The sequence below is a fragment of the Archocentrus centrarchus genome, chromosome 1 (genome assembly GCF_007364275.1).
Source record: "Archocentrus centrarchus isolate MPI-CPG fArcCen1 chromosome 1, fArcCen1, whole genome shotgun sequence".
Lineage (NCBI taxonomy): Eukaryota > Metazoa > Chordata > Actinopteri > Cichliformes > Cichlidae > Archocentrus > Archocentrus centrarchus.
Genome location: NC_044346.1, coordinates 40,375,731 through 40,398,728, shown reverse-complemented (window position 1 = coordinate 40,398,728; position 22,998 = coordinate 40,375,731). Strand labels below are relative to the sequence as shown.

Here is a 22,998-nt window from a genome sequence, read left to right as displayed (position 1 = left end):
GGTGTTTTTGCAACCGCACTCAACTCACTGATGTCCTCAGCTTTCAGCTCTCTGCACAGAAGAATGCAACAAAGCTGCAGACCTATCTCCATCTCCTGTTGCTGCTTATAACTCTTGTCACAGTCTTTCTCTGACAGCACCCAAACTGAAGAAATCTGAAGAATTCTTCTGAAATCTTTTTTTAAGCATGTGTGAGGTGGCACTTGTTTTGAATACATTACCATCAGGATTTCTATATCTTTCAATGTGTTACTCAAATGAAACAGAAATTTAAACTTCAAATGTCTTTGATGGAATTGCTAACAACAGACAGAATTATGAAATATAAGGAGACAACCAATAGTTTTTTGTTATTTTTTTTAATAATTGACAGGTTTAGTGGCAGTATGAGGCACAGGACCAGTTATAAACATTACAAGTGTTTTTCATTTACTGGCCTTGAAACTTTGAATTACTTCAGTTATCTGGATTAATGCTGTTGTTAATAACCTGAACAGACCAGCATAGCAGAGAAAAATGCATTTATTCAGACTTATCTCTGTGTTGATACATGCCCCAAACCTGCAATGTGACAAAAGTGATTTCTGATGAGTGAGGTACTTCTTCTTACTGCAGCTTGGTTTGCGGTGTTTGAGGACCAACGGCTGCACAGAGATGATTCAATGATATGTGCTAACACGGGGGTAGGAGGGCTCTTTCTCTATATTTTTATCATGGGTTGAGATCACTGTCTGTGAAGTAGGCTTCCTGTCCTTACTCCTTTGCTGTTTGTTTTTTTTTTTGTGTGTGTGTGTGTGTGGGGGGGGGTGTCTCTGTGTGTGTTTTTTATGTCAGAAGTGTTTGTTGGTGTGTGTATTCTTGCTTTTCTATCTTTATAGGATCCCTGAACAAAGGCAGAGATTTTTTCCTAACAGATTTAAAAAGCTGTTTTCATGAGGATTTGTTTTATAATGTCAGACAAGACTAAATAAATCCATTTTATAAAAGCACAAACTTCAGTTTCACTCCCATATTTAGATGTAACAGTAAACTGTGTTATTGCAGCTTACTCCACCACTTGTTGGAGAATATGTCACATGAGAAAAGTTCTGCTGCAGTGGTCTCAAACTTGTTTTAGTTCATGGGTGACATACTGCCCTACTTGATCTAAAGTAGGCCATACTAGTAAAACTGTGTGTGTGTGTGTGTGTGGTCATGTGTATATATATATATATATATATATATATATATATATATATATATATATATATATATATATATATATATATATATATATATATATATATGAGGCTGGGGTGTATATATATATATATTTGTTCTAAATGAATTTTGTACTTCTCATGATCTGGATTTCCTGTTCATAATGGAGACTTGGCTGTGAGTCAGTGAGTTAAGCTCCTTCTCCGACCTTTTCCTGCCTGGTTGTCGGTATCTTAACTCGCCAAGAAAAACTGGTAGAGAAACAGTATAACTGCAAACCATTGTTGAATGTCCAGTTTTAGAGCTTTAAGCTATGTATGTTTGAGCTGGGTTGATCTAACCCAGTATTATGTTCAATTATTTATCAACCTCCTAAATACAGCAAGGACTTCATAACCAACTTTTCCAACCTCTTGGCTGGGATTATGCCAAGCTATGACTGGATTTTAACTGATGGAGATCTGAACATTCATGTCCAATGTACGACTAAGCCACTATCTACGGACTTCTTAAATCTTATTGAAGCATTCAACCTTGTACAGTCTGTGGCTGGTCCCACACATGAGCATGGTCACACACTAGACCTTGTTTTATCATACGGTCTGTTATCAATGTTGCAGTTTCTGAAGCCAGTTTTATTTGAGATCTTGCTTTCCTGCTTCACTCCTAATAAGTGTGTTCACACTTGTTGTATGATTAAACCCACAACAGCTGTCCAGTTCACTGCATTGTTTAATGTTGTCATGGAAACTGAGAGTCCCTCCCTGTGTTTAAATACCAAGATGTTAACTTCTTTGTTTTTAACATCTTGTAAAAATATCCTTGATACCATTGTTGCACTTAAAACCATACGGCTTAGGCCAAAATCTGATCCCTGGCTGAATGATATCACTCGTGCTGCTGGATAAGAATGCAGGAAAGCAGAACACAAATGGAAGAAGGATAAACTACAGGTGTCTTATGATGCTCTCAAGGGAAGTTGGCGTAATTATCAGAGAACTGTAAAGGCTGAAAAAGACTAAGAATTTCACTGGTATTATTTTGAATAATTCTCACCAACCTCATGTTCTGTTTAGTACAATTAGCTCTTATCTTAAACCCATCCAATACACATCTTCTAATGTTCCTTCAGCCTCTTGCAAAAAATTTCTCCAGTATTTTGTGAATAAGATTGATGCTATCCAAGCAAACATCTTGGCTCCAGCTGTTGATCCTTCTATTTCTGTTGTCTTTAGTAGATTTTGCTTTTAGATCTCACAGCTGCCTTTGACACTGTTGACTACAGTATTCTCGTTTCTCACCTTGAGCACTGCGTGGGGGGTAGAAGGCATAGTTTGAGAGTGTTTTAGATCATACTTGTATGAGAAAAGTTTTAGAGTTAGTTTTGGAGGCTCAACTTCTTCCTCTGCGCCGCTCTTAAGTGGAGTTCCACAGGGTTCTGTTCTGGGGCCGATTCTTTCTTCTTGATATTTACTTCCCCTAGGATCGATTCTGAAAAGATATGGTATCGCCTTCCACTTTTATGCTGATGATTCCCAAATCTATCTGCCCCTGAAAAGAAATGATGGCAACTCACTAAAAGTATTATTAGAATGTTTCAATGACATTAAAGCCTGGATGGCTTTAAATTTTTTACAATTTAATGAGAGCAAGTCTGAAGTCATGATACTTAGACCCAGTAGTTCTAGCAGCACTACCCAGCTCCACTGGATCCTTATGTCAGGCCCATTATAAATAGCCTTGATGTGAAACTAGACTGTGATTTAAAACTGGAGAAACACATAAATTCTGTTGTGAAATCAGGTTTTTACCAATGGGGGCTTCTTTCTAAGGTCAAGCCTTTCTTATCTTTATAATTTTGAGAGAGGTATACACACTTTTTTTTTAACTTGACTATTTTAATGCCCTTTATGTTGGTGTAAACCAGACCTCCCTTTCATACCTTCAGTTGGTCCAAAATGCAGCTGCTTGCATTCTTACCAGAACTTGCAAAACAGAGCATATCTCTGCTGTTCTGGCCTTCCTCCACTGGCTTCCTGTGCATTTTAGGATTGATCATAAGATTTTATTGTATGTTTTTAAATCTCTTAATGGGTTGGCCCCATCATATCTTGCTGAACTCCTAACACCTTATGTTTGCTCTAGGTCACTGAGATCTGCTGACCAGCTACTCCTCAGTGTTCCTTAAACTAGATTTAAGAACAGGTGGGACCGAGCTTTCTCAGCCATAGCCCCTAAACTGTGGAATGAGCTGCCCCCTCATGTTAGGTCAGTCTCCACTCTGCCTGTTTTTAAAGTGCATCTTAAAACTCCTTTTTATTCTTTGGCTTTCAAGCTGGAGTGACAGCTATTTTAGGCTGTTGTAGTATCTTTTATATTTGTGTGATTGCTTAGCTATATTTATTGATGTGTGTTATCGTGTGTGTTTGTGTGTTTGGTCTATTTATTTTATTGTGGTATCCTTTTTTTTTTATCTATAGCACTTTGGTCAACCCTGTTATTTTAAATGTGCTTTATATGTAAGATTGGATTGGATTGGATTGGAAGAAAGCTCCTTGCCATGCATGGAGGGTTTCAACCCAAATCCAGCAACCTGAGACTGTACACTAAGAAGGAGGCCGAGGACTAGTGAGCGTTAGAACCACTATCCTAGATGAAACAACAAAGATCCATGAATACATCAGGATGATGGCCACAAAGTGAGTACCTCAGTGAGTACCTCAGGCAGTAGAAACCCGAGAAAGAAGAGGAGCAAGAATCATGGAAGGACAGGCCTCTGCACGGCACCGGCAGTGTTTGATATAGAAAAATCCTACCAATGGCTGGACAAAGCGGACTGACAGACAGCACAGAGGCACTAATCATGGCAGCACAGGAACAAGCTCTGAGCACAAGATGGATAGAGGCTGGGGTGTACCACACCAGGCAGGACCCCAGGTGCAGGCTGTGCAGAGATGCCCCTGAGACAATCTAGCACATAACAGCAGGGTACAAGATATATAATGGCCCAAATTTGATACTTCTAATGTGGTAATCGTCATCAAAGGTCTACGTTTGCCCAAATCACAATTTCTTCCCAAACCTAAGCCATTGGTTTTGGTTCCATAACCACACAGCAACTAAAAACAAAACAAGTCAAAAAATAAAACTAAGTTATGTGGCTTGCTTGCCTCTTTTTGTGGATTTCTTTTAAATGGTAAGATATTGTAGGACACAAAATGTATTTCCCTTGTAACACAACAGGGAATGCATTTTAATTGTATTCTGAGTTCAATTTTATTCTCTCTACAGGATAGTGTGGAGGACAGTCATCGCATCCCCCCATCTCCAGTCGTTCATGTTCGAGGACTTTGTGATGCTGTGGTGGAAGCTGACCTGGTGGAGGCACTTGACAAGTTTGGCAACATCTGGTCAGCCCTGGTTCACCTTTAAATACTGCTCATTTTTTACTGGAGGGCAACTTTTAAAAAAAAATTCATATGTTTTTAATAATTTGAAATTGCATTGCACACATTCCTTAGAAATACCCTGTGTTCTATCACACAGTTTGAAAATGACTGATGATCGATCAAGAAGTAAGCAGTCAGCAGTACTTAGACTTCATTTAATCTGGCTTTTTCTGCTGTAGGTGGGGCTGGATTTAACAATTTATGTTGAATTTCATATTTATGTGCAGTCTTATGTGTTTCTGCTGTCCATCACAACAACCTGATAAAGACATGTTCACCACAACAAGCATGTTGCTGTGTCAGATGCAGCTTTCATGCATTTCAGCATCACTCTCACTAGTCTGCACTGCTGTCGTGCACCTGCAGTGGGAACGTGCAGAGATCTGATACAGATCTCTCAGTTTTTTCTGTCATCACTCTTGTTTTTCTGGTTTCTTTAGTGCAAACTGTGCTGTTCGTATCAGCACTGCGATCACTGTCATTGTATTGCATCGCTGTCAGCAGCACCAACAGTATGGGTATACATAACAACTTTTGGTTGTGTCAGTAAAGTATTACAATTAAGTTCTGGGTATTTAGACACTCGCAACAAGATTAGGTTAGGCAACAATTGCTAAAATAAATGCAAAGGATACTTAAGAGTAGAATGGGAGGCAGAGCTTCCGGTTTCATGGCCCTCTTCTGTGGAACCAGCTCCCAGCTTGGATTCAGGAGACAGACACCCTCTCACCCTATTTCACCCTTCTAAGTGAAATAGGGTGTACTGTCTGACTGGACCAAATTCATGGGAAAGGGTCACAAGTCCTGCAGAAATCATTCAGAGGGTAAAGTAAAACAATGCTGAAAATGCTGAGACAAATTATTAGACTTACACGTATTTAATTTCTGCCATGAACCGGCCATCTGTTACAAGACACAGTCTGAGTGTCTGGATAAGCTAAAGGTTGCACATCAGTACTGGGATTACAAAGCAGAGTCTGAGCTGACACCAGTCACTTTCAGCCAGTTTCCCAGTCATGGATTAAGCATGGTCCTAGACTAAAAGGAAAAAGTCAATGAAGACTACAATAGGAAAAAGAATTTGGTCCAGGATTAGACTTAATCCCTGTATGGGAAACTGGGCCTTTGTGTTGTTCAACGCATGATTTCTTAGTCTTTTACGTCATGGATTTTTTTCAAAATCACTAAAGTTATGTGGTCATGGATCATGTGTGGTCATTTAGTAAATGTATTTGCGCCTTCTGTAGGCAGTGAGGTGAGTGTTTATAACTTTAGGCTCAACAATTCTGTAATGCTGAGCTGCTGGCACCAGATTTTGACAATATCAGGCACCACATCAGTTGAACTCAGGGGCTTCCCAGGTGGTCGCTTTGCTGGGTGAATGGACAACCTCTTTGATCTATATCCTGATATCATATCCAACTTCTGTTTACCTGAGTGTTGCGTGGGCCCCACCTCCTCTAACCTCCACGCTTCTCTGCTCTGTCGGCAGTTACGTAATGATGATGCCTTTCAAGCGTCAGGCTCTGGTGGAGTTTGACAGCGTGGAGAGTGCTGAGCGCTGCGTGTCGTGTGGAACCCGTGAGGCCGTTTACGTCGCTGAGCAGCAGGCTTTTTTCAACTTCTCTACCAGCCAGAGAATCACCAGACCCACCAACGCAGACGACCCCTCCAGTGGAAACAAGGTTCTCCTGCTGTCCATACAGAACCCTCTGTACCCCATCACCACTGTGAGTCCTTTACCACACCTACAATTCCTACCATATTTTCAGCTTCAATTATGTCTTTCATATGCATTGGAAAAGAAACTTTTTGACAACTTTCTGTGCAACCAGAACTGTCTTTACCTTTCAAAGACTTGTAATCCTGCTTTATCGCCACTAAAATGTCTGCTAGCAGGAATTTCCTGTCTTTGGAGATGAAGTCTATGTTATCTTTCTTTTTGTGATGTAGATCAGAGCTTCCACTGAGTCTCATTGTTACTGCGTAAAATGATGTAACCTTAATGCAGTGCATGCTGGGAAGACAGAGAGGTCAAAAATAACATCAAATGAAATGAGTGTGCCTTAAGTAAACGCTTTAACATTTAGTCACATTAACTCACATTAAAGTGAAACAGAACGCAGTAAATTGTGGTTTTTACTTTGTGGTCTGTCTTTCTCTCAGGATGTGTTGTACACTGTGTGTAACCCAGTTGGTAATGTCCTGCGTATTGTCATCTTCAAACGCAATGGCATCCAGGCCATGGTGGAATATCCTGACTGTGTGTGTGTGTGTGTGTGTGTGTGTGTGTGTGTGTGTGTGTGTGTGTGTGTGTGTGTGTGTGTTTCAGGTATATCACAGATTAGCTGAGCAATGTCAGCATGTTTTTTCATTCTGCTTAATAGACTCTTAGATACAAAGTGATGAACACAGGGCAGTAGAAGAGGATTTGTTTGGTTGGTGCCAGATCAAATTTCAGTTCATTAAAGCTGACAATGCACCCCCTTGAGTGCTGCAATAGTCTTGTTTCTCTCCTCTGATTGGCCCTTCGCTTGTTATCCTGATGAGTCAACCTTAACGAGCTTGTTAACATTTGAGTCAGTGGACGATGCTCAGAAGGCCAAACTTGCTCTGAATGGAGCTGACATCTACGCGGGTTGCTGCACGCTCAAGATTGAATACGCTCGGGTAAACACACACACACACGCACACACACAGCTCTTAACAAGCACACACATGCATACCCTCATGCCCACGCACACACACCCACACAGAGGTGCTGTGCTCTGTCGCCCGCTGCAGCCCAGCAGACTAAACGTCATCCGCAACGACAACACCAGCTGGGATTACACCAAACCCTTCCTCCTGCACCGAGGTAGGACTCGCTCTCTAAGCTCTGCTCACACACAAACATACACCAGACACACAAACTCACACACACACTCATAGATTATGCCTGTCATACTCAGTGGAGTTCTGAAGTTGGAGAGGCAGCTGGATTCAAGTGTTTTTCTCCATTTCATTTTTTTTCTATGAATGTTTCTTGAGGCGACAGTTTGTTGTGATTTGGCGCTATATAAATAAAATTGAATTGAAATTGAATTGAATTGAATTGAATGTTTCTGAGCACAGAGCAACAAGCAGAGATTCTCATTCTGACCTGCATTTTTTTTCCTTTTATGTTTTTGGGGGTTTGCATCAGTTTGTCAGGTAGTTCTGAACATACAATATACAGTTACACTTGCTCCTCCTGGTGGACATGAGCAATCCTGTTACACAGCAGCCATGAGTCTGAAAAAGCTAAATCCATTTTGCTTCTAATCTGAATAAATTTATTCCAGATGTCCAGAACGAACCACTTCCTGTGATTACCGCTTACTAGGCATATTTAAGAGTAATGGCTCCTTGTAATAATGCTAACATTGCATAGCTAAACTGCAGAAATGCTGAATATTATAAACAGAACAAAAAAAAATGAGTGAGTTGACAGTTAACCTGTTGTGGTATTATTCATCTAATCCTACATTTATGGTTATATTATGATTATTACAGTTGTTTTCCCTCCCTTACCTTAAACAAGTCTTTTTTGACCTAACAGCTGAGTTTTTAGATTAGATTAGATTAGATTAAACTTTATTAATCCCTTTGGGAGGGTTCCATCAGGGAAATTAAAGTTCCAGTAGCGCTTTTTACATTATAGTCACACAAGCAGAGATATAGTTGGAAATATAGTCATACAAGAATGTACAGTCAGAAATATACAGAATATACAAGAATATACAATCAGAAAATATACAGTCAGAAATCTACAAGCAAAGAATAAATAGATAAATAATAAGCAAAGACACAACAAGACAAAGAAGATATAAGATGTCAGACAGCTGAGGTAATACTTGCACATTGATATCATCCATTGTCCAGTACTGTTTATATCCAGACTTAACAATACATAACTGTGGAGGTTTCCACAAAGTAGCTGGAAGACCAAACTTTTCTTATGCTACTTAGCTTAAATGAAAGAACGATTGCAAAGATTTTCATCCACCTCTGTTTGCAGACTCACCCATTGAGACAGCTTGTTGAGCTTAGTTTGGAGGAGAGCCACACCACCTTGATACCAAAAAGCAGCCAGGTGGTCCCCCCGGGTGTCTTCTGCTGGTGCTTTTCACAGCATGTCCAGCTGGGAGGAGATTCCAGAGTAGACTTGGACCACACCAGAAAGATTCTCACTTATCAGGCCCTGGAACTCCTCAGGAGGAGCTTGTTATATCTGCTCTCAGTGACTCCGAGTAGAAAAATGTGTGACCCTTTGATTCAGAGGAATTACTTTTCCATATCTCAGTATTTGAACTTTGGCTGTCCCCACTGGAAGCCTAGTCTTACAGTTTTTGTTTCTTTCCTGTTTTCTAACTACATCAGAAATCTGATGTGTAAACAGTAACTGGGTAGGGTGGGGTTGAGAGCAGCTGAACATTGTCTCCTTGAAAATACTGACATTGTACACAGGAAAGGTGCTTCTGATAGTAAAGAAAAGTAAAATGCCCTGTTTCTGTCTCACATCTGTGAGCCAGTCTGGCTGGTCCAGTAGTGACTGCCCATTTGACAGTGATGGTGGAGAGGAGGGGGCCTGACACTGCTTGACAGGCTGACAGAGTTTGGAGAGACCATAAATCCTGCTGTAGGGTCAACATTAAGTCCACTGAAGTGATGGAACAGGACTCTGTGTGTTTGTGTGGCGGTGCTGCTGGCAGCAACCTTCCTGTCAGCTCTCATTTGACTAAATTTGTGTTACAGAGCGGGGGAAGGGGAGGCAGCGTCAGGCCATACTGGGAGAGCATCCATCCAATGGCTATGGTACTGTCTGCCTAGCTGTTCCAGCTGTTTCACTGATCACTGAGTCCTTCATACTTTCAGTCACAGATTATTGCATGAATGTGTTTCTCTCTGCAGGCCCACACTGCCCCCTGTTGCCTCTACCTGCTAACAGCAGGAACAGGAGGAGCAGGGAGGAGGTGCAGGAGAGGATCTCTTACCCACTGCTCCTCCATAAGACTGCTCCCCCATCCTCTTCCTCATTCCTTGGCCAAAGCATTTCTAGCTCTGTTGCCATGGTGAGTGGCCTCCATCCTGCCAAGATGAACTGCAGCCGCATCTTCAACCTCTTCTGTCTCTATGGCAACGTGGAGAAGGTGTGTGGGGTCCTCTGTGACTTTTAGAAGAGAGGGTCATATGTTGACATGAAAATGCATAATGTTTGCATAATGATCCCTATAATTTTCTTTTAATAAATCTTAATCCCCACTTCTATTCTGAGCATGTATGCTTATTTTTATTGTACTGTGCTAATTTCAGTGCTTTAGTGGTTGTGAAAAAATGTAAAGATGTCAGTGAAACTTTCAGTTTTCAGTTCCTCCTGCATCTTTCAAAGCCTAAGATGTTCTTGCTCCCCCTACAAGTGTAAAGGGAACACTCACACAACAACAACATTTGATTAATTCATGCAAAGCCTCATGGACCATCAGGAACCTGAGTGAACAGTAGCATCTCACACATGTCTCAGTCATACATGAATCTATGCAACCATTAAAGAGGGGGTCCCAAATGGTGCACTGAGGCAAACAAGTGTGCCATGGAGTTCTTTTGCAGATAGATTATTAGCCACGTTCATTACTGTATCAGTACTTTTGAACACACATTGTGGCATAAAACAAACTCCTTATAAACTTGAGTGGGAATTATGAGTGTGTGGCACAGGATCTGACTGACGCCAAGGAGGAGGTTAAGGGGAAATGGATCACTTTCTTTTTATGAGATGACCATCTAAAGAAAAGAATACACCCGGTTGTATCTCAAAAGGTCTTATGGCATCCGCTGTCACAGCCCTTACCCTGAGTGTGTCATCTGCCAGGCAAGTTGGCTAATGCTTACATGCTACCAAGCAAATTAAAGAGGCCCTTGAAACCAATCAGCCCTTCTTAAAGAAACTAGGCCTACTCAAAAGAGTGTTGGATCTGAGGCAGCAATATCCTGGATTGTGTGAAAGTGTCAGATCAGGCAGTAGAGGTATGCGTAAGGGAGTGGTGACACTCATGTAAAAGTAAATATATAAATACTGCCGTTATCATGCTGAGATGCTTTGAAGATGGTAGCTCTTCAGCTAAAGAAAGAATATTTTGTGCTTGCAGGTGAAGTTCATGAAGAGCATTCCTGGCACAGCATTGGTAGAGATGGGTGATGAGTATGCTGTGGACCGAGCTGTGACTCACCTAAACGGTATCAAGGTGTTTGGCAAGAAACTCAACGTTTGGTAAGCACCAACTCTGCCTCTAACTTAAAGACAGCAGGTAGTGATTTAAAGTTCCATTAAAAAAAATCTGAAGATTTGCCCAACCATCCTTTTGTGCTTAAATGACTGTCAATCATGCACGCTTCCATCTGTCCCACCTCAGTGTATCCAAGCAGCAGGCTGTGATTCCCAGTCAGGTGTTCGAGCTGGGCGACAGCAGCTGTAGCTACCAAGACTTCGGTTTAACCAGAAACAACCGCTTCAGCAGTTCACAGAGCAGCAGGAACATCATCCAGCCGCCCACCACCGTGCTGCACTTTTACAATGCCCCGCCCAACCTCAGCCAACATCAGCTGCAGAAGGTCAGGTCACACCTGCACAAGACCGCTTTTAAATGAAGAAATGTTTGACCTACTTTTCACTCCAAGTGGGCATTCTGAAAAGAAGGGGAAGAAGAAGATGGGGCAGAGTATGGAGCCCTGTGGCACACCTTGCGCTTTGAAAGCTTCATTTAAGGATAATGGATACATGATGTGTGTTGTTTTTTTCAAAATTAAACTCTAAGTGTCCAGTTTTTACATAGAGCACACAATACTTCAAGATATCAGTAAAGCTCATACTATCATAACCTTGTTCAGGAAGATTACTTGGTGGTCAGTATTACTACTGTAAATGTTGACAACCAACACTTAGTCAAGTTTAACTCAAATTCATATTAATGAAAAAGAATGCAGAAATTCCTAAAAGAAAAAAAACTGCTTTCCTCTGTCTCCTGCCTACAGCTCTGTACTGAACACAGCATCCCAGCCTTTTCCAAGTTCAAGGTTTTTGATGCCAAACGTGAGTTCAACCAAACAACAAACCAGTAGTTTATTTTTTTTAATAAATGATAATGAATGATCTATCCTGGCCGTGAAATCTTACAACTCAGACATGTTTCTGTCTTTTGTTGTCAACATTTCCCTATTCCCTCACCCTCCTCTTCCTCCGAGCAGCCAGCTCAAAGACTCTGTCTGGTCTGTTGGAATTTGACAGTAAAACTGAAGCTGTTGAGGCTCTGACGGTCCTCAACCACCACCAGATCCGAACACCCAGTAAGTATCATATGTAATGGAAAGTGCAGACTCAAAATGCAGACTGGGATGATGGTGTAAATAAACACAAACTAACCTTTTTTTGGCAAAGCAACAGTCCAACAGGCATCAAAAAGCCAAATCCATAAATCTAAACAGATGATGTACAAGGGAAACTCCCAGGCAGACAAACAGTACAACACAACTGAGGATTAATGCAAAGTGAAGGTTAAAATACTCAGAGCACTGAAGGGGAAAACAAACACAACTGAAACTAATCATGGCAGACAAGACAAAGGAAGTAAAACTAAATACAAAGGCAACCAAAATAAAACATGAAGTAACATAACATGAGAACATCTACCACAGAGATACAAACTTAACAGACAAAAGGGAACTGACATTATCTGTCATTAAAACTAAGAACTGAGGGCACAAATAACCAATACATAAGCACAAAAGGAGAATAAAGACACAAAGTACTGACCAGAAAATAGAATAATTAATCCAAACTCACAGGAATGGGTCTAAACCCAGGACCATAACAGGAAGTATTCAGATGATTCTGGGCCTGCATCAAAACTGTTAAACAGCGTCTCCTAAGGCCTCAGTCACACAGGGCTGGAGACCAGTTATTATGGAAAAATAAGTATTTTCCCCACATGTTGTTGAGTGGTTGCTGGAGGTTGTTGGCAGATCTGTGAAATTGACGGCTAAACCCCCAGTCATGCAGGCCTAGGGCCAGGCAGTGATCCCTGGTAACCACCAGTCACTGGGAAAAAGTATTTATTCCCCGACTGGATGGCGAAAGTCTGCTGGAGGTCACTGGCAGTCGCTAGTGTGAAACCTTGCAACTGCTTTGGCTGTTAACAAGTTGAACTTACCATAGTTTACATGGAAGATGTTGACTTGTCTACAAACAGAAAACAACTCGTGAAACTGTGGAAAGGGCGATGCCCCATGAATTCTGCTGACTGCAGCATAAGACACAACTTTGAAGATAAACATTATTCATTTGTAGTTTGTGTTGCACCTTTTCAACTTTCACTACAGCTCAGAAAGTAAATGGCGAGTGTTTGCAGACAAATTGTCTTCGGCATGTTCCGTACAAACTACGAGCAGTCTGTTAGCGACCGACGCAATCACAGGAAGGTCTTTGGTGCAAAACCCTCTGCAACATGTTTCATCTGACAACAGCGAGCAACTTCCAGAGACCACTCACAGGCTGGTCACAGGCTAACCTGTGAATTTTCCTAACATTTAAAGCAAAAATGTGCCAATGTTTTCTTGGAATTAGAATTTAAAACGAGCCATACAGAAAAGGTTATAAGCTTGTTTTTTGTTTTTGTTCAGTTTTAAACTGTCAGTTCAAAATAAAGATTTCTGAAATAAGATTATTACACCATTAAGAACTCATTCTTCTATGTTCAAGCTAGAAAACCCAGATAAGACCAATTACGACCAGTTACCAAGAAAGAAGCCTGTTAACCAGACAACCAGACTGAGTTAAAGATCACGCTAAAATAGAAGTCATTCAATTTTCTTTTCTTTTAGCATAGTCACTAAGGAGGGGATAACCTCGCACATGACACTGGACAAACCACAACTGGTGTTCAGCATTAGATGTCACAGATTGAGTAAAAAAAGAAATAAACAAGTAAAGAAAATGGAGCAGCACCAAACGGAGATAAAGACCATTTAAAGTTCATTATGTTTGTAATGTTGAACTGACTGTCTGCAGTGCTGCTTTCACAATAAACTGAACATGTTCTCTCTGACCTGCAGACAGCTCCAACCCTTTCACTCTGAAGCTCTGCTTTTCCACCTCCTCCCATCTGTGAGCCACAAACAAGACGGCTACCACTGATGCAAATTCCTCGAGGACAAACCAGAGAGAGCATTTATTTGTTCCTCATAAAGAGAAAAGGATGGGCAGAAGATCCACACTTTAGAATGGGTGACTGTTGTGTGTTGAAATGAGTTGCATCATCTTAATGATCATTGATCCAGACTTTTCTTTGTGAATACTTAATCTCATGGTTTCAGTGTAATTACAGTATTTGAATCAGTTAATGTCCTTGCAGGCACTTAAATATGAGCACACTGGAAGAAAACTCATGGAAAGCAAGGGAGTAACAACCAGGGAAATGTGTGGGTCACTCTGGGTACAGTCCAAATGCTGTTAATGTGTAATTAAAGATTAAAAAAAAAGAGCATAGAGTTTACATGATTATTGAAGCCCACCTGTATTAAAGTTTAATTTTCTTCAACTGAAAAATACTAGGGAAAGGCCTTTCATAAACATTTACACCATAAATATAGTTTGTGTTTTCTACCAGCACCTCTGAGCTCCTTTGGTAGGTCCTTAAAATTAAACCCAGCTTTAATCATGAAATCATGTCTGTTTTATATGTGCTCTATCTCACTCACACCCTTCCATTGTAAAAGTGTAAATCTGTCAGTATGCTGTAAAGTAGGAGCTGGTTCCTCTAACTAGGCCTGGGAAAAACGTTAACACCATTTATTTCCTGTCTGTGTAGATTCTCAGTCATCCAGGTCATAGTAGTCTCTGGAGCTTGAAAAAGGCGACTGGACTTCTTTTTGTTTCTTGAAGACGTTTCACCTCTCATCCGAAAGGCTTCTTCAGTTCTCAACCAAATGGTGGAAAATCAAAACCCAAGAATTAGAAGCCTTCACTCATCACATCAACTCAGTGGATAAATACATACATTTTACCAGGGAGGACACCAGAGATAACAAGTTACCATTCCTGGACTGTGCAGTGCTTATCGAGGAAGATGGAAGCCTCAACACTGAAGTTTACCGGAAGCCCCCACACACAGACCAGTATCTCATTTTTGACTCCAACCACCCTCTGGAACACAAACTTGGGGTGATCAGGACCCTACAACACCGTGCGGAAAGTGTTCCCTCTAAGGCAGAAGGGAAATAAAAGGAACACACACACATTAAGAAAGCCCTCAAAACATGCGGTTACCCCAACTGGGCCTTCATCAAATCAGCTAAGATGCACAGGAATGAAGGCCAAACACAAACTACAGAGAATAGGAAGGACAAGAGGAACAACATTGTCATCCCATATGTGTCGGGCTTGTCAGAGAAACTCAGAAGAATTTTCTCCAAGCATGACATCTCAGTATACTTCAAACCAAGTCACACCCTAAGACAAAAACTGGTTCATCCCAAGGACAAACCCCCAAACACAAGATCAGCAATGTAGTGTCTGCTGTCCAGTGCAGTGAAGAGTGCTCGGATCTCTACATTGGAGAAACCAAACAGCCTCTTCACAAACGAATGGCACAACATAGAAGAGCCACCTCGACAGGACAAGATTCAGCAGTACATCTGCATCTGAAGGAAAAAGGGCACTCTTTTGAGGATGCCAATCTTCACATTTTGGACAGGGAAAACAGATGGTTTGAAAGAGGAGTGAAAGAAGCCATCTATGTCCACTGTGAACAACCATCATTGAACAGAGGAGGTGGATTACGTCACCAACTTTCCCCCGCTTACAGTGCTGTCCTGAGCTCCCTTCCCAGACGTCTCAACCCCCATTCACACCTTTGTTCCAGTGACCTCAATAGGCCACAGGAAACAATGGAGCGAAGTCCTAAATTGGTTTCACCTGAAACCACTGATTGAAATGACCCACGCCTCCCTTCACACCTGGGCACATGTGTTTACGCACATGAACAATAGAGGGTCATAACCACCTCCAGGGGACTACGCCCACAGGGGTTTAAATACCGGGGTCTCTCCACCATTTGGTTGAGAACTGAAGAAGCCTTTCGGATGAGAGGTGAAACGTCTTCAAGAAACAAAAAGAAGTCCAGTCGCCTTTTTCAAGCTCCATTTATTTCCTGCTTATTTCCTGTTAAATGCACATTCATTTCTCCTTCGTTCCTTCATTTAAGCAGCAGTTTATCAGTTCCTGAGAGTACAGCTCAACTGGACTTTGAATTGTTGGATTATGTAATTCACCTTCTCTTCACTGGATTATGTCTGTCTGACAGGATTTTCTTCTTTAATCAAACCTAAAGTTGAATATACCAACTATAACTAAATAATTTGTCCCAATAAAACAGCATTTTCACTGTGATCTATTTGTGGCTGTGACAGGATGTTGAACCAGACTCAGGGAGAAATTGCCAAAACCTATAAACTGATCTGAAATCAGCCAGAAAGATAGTATCCTTAAATATATTTTTAATATGTTTTTTTTTTTTTTTTTTTTTTGGGGGGGGGGGGGGGGGGGGGGGGGGGGGTCTGTGATTGCTTGTATTTTGTATATCTAATTTCAATAATTGTATTTAAATTAAGTGGGCATGACTTCATTTAAACTGGTGTCCAGGGTCTGACTGTGGCTTTCTGAGCGTTTTTCTTTGTTCATATTTATGTTTTTTAGTTCTTGTTATAATTTAGTCCCAGTTTTAGAGGGTTTTCTTTGTTTCGTGTCCCATCCCGTTGTGTCGGTTTCCTGAGGTTAAGTTCATTCGTGTGTCATTTAGTTTTGGGTCTCACTTTTATTTTGATAGTTACTTGTCCCTTGTGTCTTGTGTTTAATTTTATTTCCTCTCCTGACTCATTGTCTTTGATTATTGATAGCTATATCTTGTTACCCTCCTTATCACCCTCGTGTATAAATTGCCCCTCAAGCTTTGTCAACCTGCCCTTGTGTGTTCCACGCTTGTTTGGAAAGGTTTCTGGATTCATTTGTGGTTTTTCCAGTGGACTTTGGGCTTCACATTTTACTTTTTCAACACTTCACACAATCTGTAACAAGCCTCAGATTATGCGGACTGTGTGGAGTGTAAGATTGTGGGCCAAATGAGACAGAGGGTGATGAAACTAAACACAAGACACAAGGGACAAGAAACTATCAAAATAAAACAGAAGTGAGAAGAACAGGGAAACAGACACATGAATGAACTTAACCTTGTGGAGCTGACAGAACATGATGGGACACAAAACACCAAATGAACAAAACTCTAAAACAGGACTAAATTATAACAGAAACAAGACTCCAAAATGTTCAAATAAACATGAGTATTAATAAACAAAATTATGAACACCCAACAAAGAATACAACCTAAAATGCACAAAAAGCCACAAGATCATCTACACTGCTCAAAAAAATTTAAACTTTTGAAAACGCATCAGATCTGAATGGAGAAAAAAAAATCACACTGCATACCTACACTGATACGGACCGGGTAATGTGTTAGGAATAAAAGGATGCCACATCATTTGATTTGCTGAATTCAAAGACCCTGAAAATCAAAGTGAAAACATGATGCAGCAGGCTGGAACATTTAGCTGAAATTTTATTGCAGCATCTCAAAAGGGCGCTCTGTAGTTTGTGTGGCCCCACGTGCTACGCATGCCTAACAATGTCATCCTAATGAGCTGAAACTGATTAACAATCCCCTCTGCTGCTTAACTGACCAGATCAACATCCCAGAGGTTTCACTGACTTGATGCTAAACTCTGATTAAAAAGTGTTCCTTTCATTTTTTGAGCCATATTGTTACTCATGACATTTATTATTAGAATCGGATTTACTAATTTATTGAGATTAACTTCTATTTTTAGACATCTTAAAGTGGACCTGTTACTGTTACGGTGAGGGCCAAAGGTTCAAGTAATGAGCTCAGTGTATAAAATAAAATAGAATAAAAATTTCAAGCTGGAAGAAATAATTGTAATAGATCTTGTTTAATATTACTAGCAAAGGGAAAGAAAACAGAAATGGTATTGCTTATTTCAGTGTGTCACAGAACTGTGCTGTTCCAAAATGAATTTCTGCATTTTCTGAATGACTTTTTGAAGAAGTGGCTACAGTTTGGTTTACTGAGGCGTACCACCAGTTTTTTTATTTTGTCATTTGTTTTTCTTTTATCATCAGCATGAGTGGATATAAAAGCACATTATCAGTGGCTTGCATAGAAACCATGTTTACAGTACTGACTCCTGAAATGTCACAGCACCAAGTACTACATTACTACCTTGAGGCATGTCGTACCTTGTCTCTGGTAAATGAACAGCTGGTGTATCAGTAACGATAAACAGAGATACGGGGAAAAGCAGCAGTGATGTTTTTAGCATCCAGCTGCTGGTTGTGAGACTGCTTCAGTTCTTTTTTAGAGGTGATTTGCTGATTTCAGTTTAATTTTATTGTTTAGAAAGGTTCCATTTTAGTTTAGATTTTATTCATTTCAGCTGTTTTTTTTTTCCATTAAATATAATGTGGCAAAGTCAGTCAGTGGTGCTAAGTTTAGAACAGTTATTAAATATGTTCTGTTGGCAGATATCCTAGTCTCTAAAAGCAAATGTACAAAATCCTTTTCTGGCCAGTTTAGTTGACAGATTTGAGCAATTTAAGCTAAAACTAGGCATTTTGTCTTTTGTTTAGTTTTAGTTAACTACAGTAACCATGGTTATAACCATTACAGATTAATGTGTCATAGGCAATATAAAAGAGCCACTGTCACATCACCTATTGGTTTGTGAAGTCCTAGTAGGTGTCATGTAACACTGTGGCAGGCACACTGAGGGAATCAAACGTAACTAAACCAGGAACAAGGCTCAACTAAACTAAAAAGACCCTAAGACACAAGCAAACAAAACCAAGAACATGACTCATGATACATAAACCTAACAATAAAAGGATCAGAAAAGGGAAACACAAACTCAAATCTGCAGTTTCAAAAAGTCCAACCTAAAGCGTTGGGTTGCAGACCCATGATCATGACAGTAGGAGCCTTGAGCTCACCATATTGATGTTTGAAATGGGATCTAATGAGCAATGGGTGGATCTGTGAAAAGAAGCCACTGAGCACACCCCGAATGATCTTTCTTTCCTTTTGCTTGTAGACTTATGCAGAATCAGCCATGCTTTTCTGCAACCACAGGTATCGCACACTGGTGACCATTAAAAAGAATGCAGGTTTAAGGCACTTAAATCTAGAAGTTATGTTCATTATTTATACTGTCTATAGTCACAGCCATAAACAACTAAAGCACAGACACAATCACAGTGACTTAAAGTGCGAGAAAACTTGCTTCACAGTAATGCAAACATTGGCATTTACCCTGAGCTTTTAGGAGCTCTGTAGAACCTTGTAGAGCCAGTACTTATTTGTTGTTTGGTTCTATAGCTTTGGCTATTTTTGATTCATGTGGTCCCAGAAAACTAAACATATGAGGTTTAGCATAGCTCCCCTGTATCCGTAGTTACAGCTGAGCTATGCTCAGTGTTAAAGTATTTCCCAAATGCTGTTAACAGCGCACTTTTTAACATCCCAGTTTTATTTTGCTTGGATTACTTCATTTTGCACATAGAAACAAAATTATTTCACACACACACAAAAAACCTACCACTTACTAACTTATTAGCCCCCAAATGTTTATAGTCAACTGGCTATCCTTTTTTCTGGAGAACGGCTTGCAGGTGTTGTAGTTTTCAGAAAGTCTCACACATGTCCTGAATAATCCCAGCTCATTCTTCTTTGGCAAATCTCTCAGGCTCCCCCAGACTTGATGGCCTTCTGGCATGGACCTTGGTCTTCAGTTCACCCCACAGATTTTCAGTGGGATTCAAGTCAGGGCATTGTCCAGGCAACTCATTAACATTCACTTCGGTCGTTGTTGGAGGACAAAGCGATGACCAGACCCAGTTTTGCTGCTGACTGCTTGAAGTTTACTTTCAAAATCTTTGAAGGGTCGATTGAAGGATTCCCACAGGCTGATATTCCCACCACCGTGTTTCACTCTGAGGATGGTGTTCTTTGGGTTAGGCACCTCTCCTTTCTTTCTCCAAGGTGAAAGAGCTGTAGTTTTGTCTCATCTGCTCAAAGGACACTTCCAATATGCATATTCCTTCTCCAGGTTGTCCTTAGCATACTTCAGTCTGGCTTGAAGTTGTTTCTTCTGCAGAAATTTAGTTTTTCTTGGTCTGCAACCTCGCAGTGCTGTCCAGGTTTCCAGTGATTATCTTCTTTGAGGCTACAATTCCTGACTTGGCTGAGTCATTCACTGATGTCTTGGCAGTTCTGGGTTTTAGTCACATCTCTCATCTCTCAAAGTCTTTGAAATCTTTCATTTCCTGCTGCCTCTGCCAGGTTTGTTCTGTACTGTGTGGCTCTCTGAATTTCTTGATGACACTTCTCACGGAAATGCTGTGATAATTTTGTATATCCATCTCCTGCTTTGTGAGCATCACCAATTCCTTTTCTCAAGTTTAAACTGATCTCTTTTGTTTCTGGCATGGTGCTTTCTCAAGGGACAAACCCACAGTTTTTATACTGTGTTTAAATTAGAAGATGACCCTCAATTTTAATTTGATTTTACGAGCTTTGAGCGTTACAAAGTTAAAGCACATGGTTGCACAGCAGTGGTTTGTGCTGTGACTCAATAAAAAGGTCAGTTTTCAGGGGCAAATAATATTGACCCTTGTTATTTTGTTTTTTTCTGAAATAATTCTGTTATTAGCTGGTATCGCTCAACCTCACGCACTAGCTCAGGTTCCTTCCCCACCAGAGAGGTGACATTCCATGTCCCGATAGCCAGTCTTGATAGCTGGGGAGGGGTCCGCCAGGGCCTCTACCTTTGGCCATTGCCTGACACGTTTGAGTGATACAGACTAGATATAGTCGGGCCCATTACATATTCGGCTTTTTGGTAGCAGTATCTTCTCTGTTTGGGCTCGGTGGATACCTGCTTTACTGGCAAATTAAGAAAATCTGGACAGCGGTTCGACATCTGCAGAGGCTGCCGACCCAGGTGGACGGGCTGAGCAGAGCCGTACAAACTCAGACTCAAAGCCTGGTGGACCTGAGCCGCAAGATTGGCGAGCTCGCAGGCGAGAGGGATTAGATCAGGAGATATAGTTCGGTTCTGCACAGTGAGGACGGCAATCAACGAATTTGGAATATTGGATTTTCGAATGGTTTCCCAGTAAGACTGAAGGCTGTTGGAAAAACAAGCAGCCTGTTCCAAAACAACATTTGTTATCAGGAATTCGGCTCCCCTGCCGGCCTTGGGTTGGCAACCATATCTCTCTCCAGGGCTCTGTGTGCGGCTGCTCTCTCCCCCACTCCGCGTTGTGATTTGTGAAGCTGGGTCTGGTGTATCACGGCCGTTGATGAAATTCCACCACTATCAGCGAACTGTTTTGGCTGGATCCTGGCATCTGGCTCCACAATGCCCCCACCTCTCGTCTCCGTCTGCATCCCCTCCTGACCTGACCTCACCTACCGCCGCTGTCCTTGCTTTACATGTGCAAATGCTTTGCTAAGGTGGTTTTTTTTGGACCCATCTGGTACAGTGCTCAAAAGAGCACTGTACCAGATGACTTTTTTTTTTAACCTAACTTCCCCATGATGTGTTGTTTTCTCCTCCTGCCAAAGGTAGCGCCGCAAGTAAACGGCTGCATGACCCGAGGACACATATCCCCCTATGTGTGTTGTGTTTGTGTATTTGGATGGTGTTCTGTAACTGCAATTTCCAATGTGTGAACTTGTTCACCCACATGGCAATAAAACTTCATTCATTCATTCATTGGGCTCTGGAACCAGTCTCCTGGAGAGGGGCTGAACTCTGTTCCAGTCTGGAGTTGCCCTCGGTGAGAGGCAGCAAGCTGGGGTGGATATTCTTGTATCCCCTCGGCTGCCTGCCTCAGCTGCCTGTACGTTGGAGTTTTTACCGGTGGATGAGAGGGTTGCTTCCCTGTGCCTTCAGGTCAGGGAATGGGTCCTACTGTTTGAGCTTATGCGCCAAATGACAGTTCAGAGTACCCATCCCTTTTGAAGTCACTGGGCGGGGTGCTCAAGAGTGCTCCATCCGGTGACTCCATCGTCCTACTGGGTGAGACCTGGAGGGGCATGATTGGGAGGAATGCCCTGTCTCATCTGAACCCGAGTGGTGGACTTCTGTGCAAACCACAGTTTGTTCATAACAAACACCATGTTCAAACATAAGGATTGTCCACAAGTGCACATGGCACCAGGACACCCTAGGTCACAGGTCAGTGATTGATTTTGTAACACTCGAGTGAAGAGAGGAGCTGAGCTGTCAACTGATCACCACCTGGTGGTGAGTTTGATCAGGTGGTGGGGGAGGATGCGGGACAGACCTGGCGTACCTAAATGTATAGTGACGGTGTGCTGGGAATGGCTGGCAAAGGCCCCAGTTTGCAAGATCTTCAACTCCCACTTCTAGCAGAACTTCGACAGCATCGAAAGGGAGGCTGAGGACATTGAGTCCAAATGGACCATGTTCTGCACCTCCATTGTTGAGGCTGCTGCTCAGAGCTGTGGCTGCAAGGTGGTTGGTGCCTGTCATGGTGGTAATCCCTGAACCAGATGGTGGTCAGTGGAGGTGAAGGGAGCCATCAAGCTGAAGAAGGAGTCCTATCGGGCCTGGTTGGCCTATGTGACTCCAGAGGCAGCTGACAAGTGGCAGAAATGAGTTTCCTCCAAAGGATGGCTGGCCTCTTCCTTAAGGATAGGGTGAAGAGTGCAGCCATTCAAGAGGGGCTCAGAGTAGAGCCGCTGCTCCTCCACGTCAACAGGAGCCAGTTGAGGTGGTTTGGGCATCTGACCAGGATGCCTCCTGGGCACCTCTTGGGTGAGGTGTTCCGGGCATGTTCCACTGGGAGGAGGCCTTAGGGCAGACCTAGGACGTGCTTATATCTCTCGGCTGGCCTGGGAATGCCTTGGGGTCCCCCCAGACAAGCTGGGGGAGGTGGCTTGGGAGAGGTAGGTCTGGGCTTCTTTGCTGCTGCCCCCTGTGACCTGGCCCTGGATAAGTGGAAGAAAATGAATGGATGACTGGATGGGTGGCTGGACTGATGGATGGATTAATTGTGTTATTGTGTGCAAGTAGAAATCATTTATGCTTTCTAAAGAAAATGAATATGTTTAGAAATGCTATGATGAAAATCCCTTTTTCTACTAAAAAAGCACTTGGCAAAATGTTGACAAAAACT

At 41.8% G+C, this 22,998-nt stretch overlaps 1 protein-coding gene across 2 annotated transcripts in view; it reads left to right on the top strand.

Moving 5' to 3' along the window:
* The window catches only part of LOC115783096 (heterogeneous nuclear ribonucleoprotein L-like), a 43,682-nt gene extending 29,125 nt beyond the window's left edge, over nt 1–14,557 (top strand). The window contains exons 2-13 of one of the 2 annotated variants that reach the window (XM_030733758.1): nt 4,492–4,610; nt 6,142–6,379; nt 6,816–6,901; nt 7,223–7,319; nt 7,434–7,506; nt 9,426–9,485; nt 9,582–9,820; nt 10,817–10,938; nt 11,081–11,279; nt 11,700–11,757; nt 11,913–12,011; nt 13,776–13,831. In XM_030733758.1, the coding sequence (XP_030589618.1) occupies nt 4,492–4,610; nt 6,142–6,379; nt 6,816–6,901; nt 7,223–7,319; nt 7,434–7,506; nt 9,426–9,485; nt 9,582–9,820; nt 10,817–10,938; nt 11,081–11,279; nt 11,700–11,757; nt 11,913–12,011; nt 13,776–13,831 (1,446 nt within the window). Of the gene's footprint in view, nt 1–4,491; nt 4,611–6,141; nt 6,380–6,815; nt 6,902–7,222; nt 7,507–9,425; nt 9,486–9,581; nt 9,821–10,816; nt 10,939–11,080; nt 11,280–11,699; nt 11,758–11,912; nt 12,012–13,775 lie in introns of both variants that reach the window. The other variant, XM_030733750.1, reaches the window with a different exon arrangement.
* Nucleotides 14,558–22,998: the final 8,441 nt, after the last annotated feature.